This window comes from Otolemur garnettii, unplaced genomic scaffold (genome assembly GCF_000181295.1).
Source record: "Otolemur garnettii isolate 467f Iridium unplaced genomic scaffold, OtoGar3 scaffold00105, whole genome shotgun sequence".
Taxonomy (NCBI): domain Eukaryota; kingdom Metazoa; phylum Chordata; class Mammalia; order Primates; family Galagidae; genus Otolemur; species Otolemur garnettii.
Genome location: NW_003852500.1, coordinates 1,228,838 through 1,232,558, shown reverse-complemented (window position 1 = coordinate 1,232,558; position 3,721 = coordinate 1,228,838). Strand labels below are relative to the sequence as shown.

The window sequence follows — 3,721 nt, the reverse complement described above, 5'->3', positions numbered from 1 at the left end:
AATCCTATGGCACAGATCTGTGAATTGCTGAAATTCAGGGTGCTCTGCCTGCCCCCTGCTGTAATCTGGGGTAGCTGTAACAAAATCTAAGTTGTAGCTACTTGTTGCTAACAGAAAATGGTAAGTGAAGACTTCCATTTCTCTTTGGACTGCCAATTTGTGTTGTTGGGATGACCCTGGATGAGGGCAGGACGAGAACAGATTTCACGTGTGGTACTAACTGATGAAGGTATCCGGCAACAGGTAGGAATCAGGCAAATCTGATTTTCTCTGTGCTGTTATCTCACACATCCTTCCCAAATATCTCCCCAGATTTGATTAACCCTTGTGTATACATTTGTATGCTATCTACAAGGGTCCGGGTAAACTTTAATGCACCAGGCAATTATATAGGTCTCTACATGTTCATGGGCTGTCTTATTTACAGTAGCATTTGGTAATCCAAACTGGTCGTTCCCAAGGAATTTCTCTCAGATCATTACATTTTTTCTGGGTACAGTTTGCTGAAGAAAGTCTTCTTCATGGCATTCTTCAGCTCCTTATTCCTGAGGCTGAAGATGATGGGGCTGAGGAAGGGTGTGAGGACTGTGTATGTGATGCCCATCAAGGTGTCTCCCTCCAGAGACTGGGGACCTTTGGGTTTGAGGTAGATGACAGAGGCAAAGCCATAGTGCACAACCACCACTGTGAGGTGGGATGCACAAGTGGAGAAGGCCTTGTGTCGACCTTCAGCAGACGGGATCTTCAGGATGGTGGCCACAATGAAGGCGTAGGAGAGGAGGATGAGGAGAAAGCAGCCCAGTAGAGCCATGATGCACACCAGGCCCATACCCTTAGCCACCAGTGGAACCTCATCTCCACAGGCCAACTTCAACAGAGGTGGCACGTGGCAAGCAAAATGGTGGATCTCACTGGGTCCACAGAAGGTGAGCTGGAAAATGGCTGTGGTCACCACCAGTCCCATGACCGAGCCACCAGCCCAGGACCAGCCCACCAGACAAGCGCAGCCCCGGGGGTTCATGAGCACGTTGTAGCGCAGGGGGTGGCAGATGGCCACGTAGCGGTCGTGGCCCATGACCGTGAGCAGGAAGGAGTGGGTGAAGCCAAATGTGAAAGAGAAGAACATCTGGCTGGCACAGGCCAGGAGGCTGATGGAGTGGTGGGCGGAGAGCAGGTCGGCCAGCATGCGCGGGATGATGGCCACAGTATAGAGGATCTCGGAGACGGAGAGGGCGCACAGGAAGAGGTACATGGGCGTGTGGAGGCTGCGCTCGCTCCCGATGGTGGCCATGATGAGCAGGTTGCCCAGCAGCGTGAACAGGTACATCAGCAGGAACAGGAGGAAGAACATCAGCTGAAGGTGAGGGAAGGTGGAGAAACCGACCAGGATGAATTCAGTCACCACCGTGCGATTGGCTCCCTGCATGGAGGCCGTGCATGAGGCTGCAGGGAGACATCAGCTACAAGATAAAGACAGAAAGGTCATCACCTTCTGCCCTGCCTGGACATGCCCAAGGGGCTGCCTCCAATGAATGGTAATATCTGGCATTGGTTTAGTTCCCATTTTGTGCTTCCTACAATTTAATCCTCTCATTAACCTAGGCAGAAAGGTACTGTTTTTACCCTGTCCATTTAAGAACCTTGGGCATAGTTATTGAGAACCTTGGGGAGTAGGGAGGCTAAGCAATTTGCAAAAGGACTAGCTATTGAAATAAAAGATCCAAGACCCGAACCCACAGCTGGGCTGACTGGAAACTACACTCTTCATTACCACTCTATGCTGCCTCCCCAAATGAAAATGACCCTTTACTGGAGCTTCCAACCATTGCTTCTCTGCCCCTCTTACTCCTTCCAATAAATTCTGTTTTTCTGATCACTTCAGAAATATCCCTATTCATGACTACAATTCCTCCAACCAGGGTGCATCTCTAACTTAATTGTACCGATAGGATTCTTTTTGTCTTAATTTTTTAATTAAATCATAACTCTATACATTAATGCATTTATGGGGTGCAATGTGCTGATTTTATATACAATTTGGAAGGCTTACATCAAACTGATTAACATAGCCTTCACCTCAATTATTGTGTTAAGACATTTATTCTTCCTCAGGGTTATTCATGCAGGATCAGAGATTTTGTGGGAAAAGAGCCACAAATAACATTCTGATTGTTTTCTAGCTCCCATGAGGCACATCTGTATTTCCTGAGACAATGCAACAAGCCCTGATACAGAGAGATATGGAAGTCAGCAGACCTGAGTCTGAATCTCTACTCTACCTACTGTGTAACTTTAGGCAAGTTTTTTCACCTCTTAGTACCTCTGTTTCTCCCTTCCTCCCTCAAAAGGCTGTTGTGAGAAATAAAGGAGCTATTCTTGGAAGGTGAACTAATGTAGAGCAGGTACTGCACAGGATAATTAAATCAATATAATGAGAGAGCAAATGTACACAATCCATGCTCAGTAAATAACTAATTTCATGAGATTTCAATGTGTGTTTATGAATCACTTCACTATATTTATCTTCTTCTTTAAAAAAAAAATGGACAACCTAAAGTTTAAAAGAGTAAAACCACTGCTCTACGTGTGTGATTTCTTTCACTGAACATGTTTCTAGGTTCAGCTACATTGCAGCACGTATCAGAACATCTTTCCTTTTTATGATCAAATACTATTCCATTATGTGGATATACTTCAGCTTATAGACATTCAGATTGTGCCCATTTTTTGCTTTTGTGAATAGTAAAAATTAAAGCACATCAGTAGTAGCCATAGGATGGGGTTAGAGGATGGGTATAGAGTTTCTTTTAGGGGTGATAAACATTTTCTGAAACTACAGGTGATATTTGCATAACATCATAAATGTACTTAATGACATTGAATTGCATACTTCAAAATGATTAAATGGTAAATTGCATGTTACGTGTATTTATACACAATAAAATGTTCAATTATAAAAGGGTAGTAAATAGCCTTGTGAGTGGGCTCAGGTCCTTGGTAAGCCCTGGCAGGTTTATAATCAGAAACAAAGAGGGAAAGAGCTGCTTTGGTGAGGGGAGGCTGCACTCCCCAAACTTCACTGGTTTTCAGAGTTGCTGGGCATTTCTCCCTGGAATCATTTGCATCTTTTCCCAGCTTCTGGGTCCGCACCTACTCATAGCTCCTCAGGTGGTGGCCCCAAACAGCCAGTCCTAACACTTTGAGATCTTAGAGGGGTGAATGACCTATGGGGAGGGGAGAAGGGAGGCTGGGTGGTGGGAGGGTGACCGGAAAGATCACCTATATATCTGTCTAATAAGGGTACAAGTGAACTTTTCTAGAACTAGAATATAAATGTTTTGACACAATGACTAAGGAAATGACATGAATTCTATGTGAACCAGCTTGATGAAAGTATTTCAAATTGTATATGAAAACACTACACTGTACTCCATGTTTGCATTAATATATGCAGCTATCATTTAATTTAAAAAATGAATTTAAAAAAAAGTGCCTTTGAGAATAGGCTGATTAGTGTTAGTGGGTTGTTCTCACAAGCTTTCCTGGCTCTCCAGTGTCGCAGACAGGTTTCTTAACCTTAGGACTATTGACATGTGGAGCCAGATCATCTTTCTGTGGAGGGCTCATCTGTGCCTTGTAGATTGCTTAGTAAGATCTCTAGTATCTTGTCAGATAAATGCCAGCAGCCTCTACTCAAAATGTCTCCAGACAATATTGATGT

The 3,721-nt window shown here is 44.2% G+C and overlaps 1 protein-coding gene across 1 annotated transcript; it reads right to left on the bottom strand.

The window, feature by feature from the left end:
• Nucleotides 1-423: 423 nt before the first annotated feature.
• On the bottom strand, nt 424-1,506 carry LOC100942845 (olfactory receptor 10H1). Its single transcript, XM_003796513.2, has one exon. The coding sequence runs from the start codon at nt 1,424-1,426 to the stop codon at nt 479-481; it is 948 nt and encodes a 315-aa protein (XP_003796561.1). The 5' UTR covers nt 1,427-1,506; the 3' UTR covers nt 424-478.
• Between the last annotated feature and the right edge of the window lie 2,215 nt (nt 1,507-3,721).

Coding starts and splice junctions, on each gene's coding strand:
- LOC100942845 (XM_003796513.2), bottom strand. CDS start 1,426: ATGCAGGGAGCCAATCGCACGGTGGTGACTGAATTCATCCTGGTCGGT.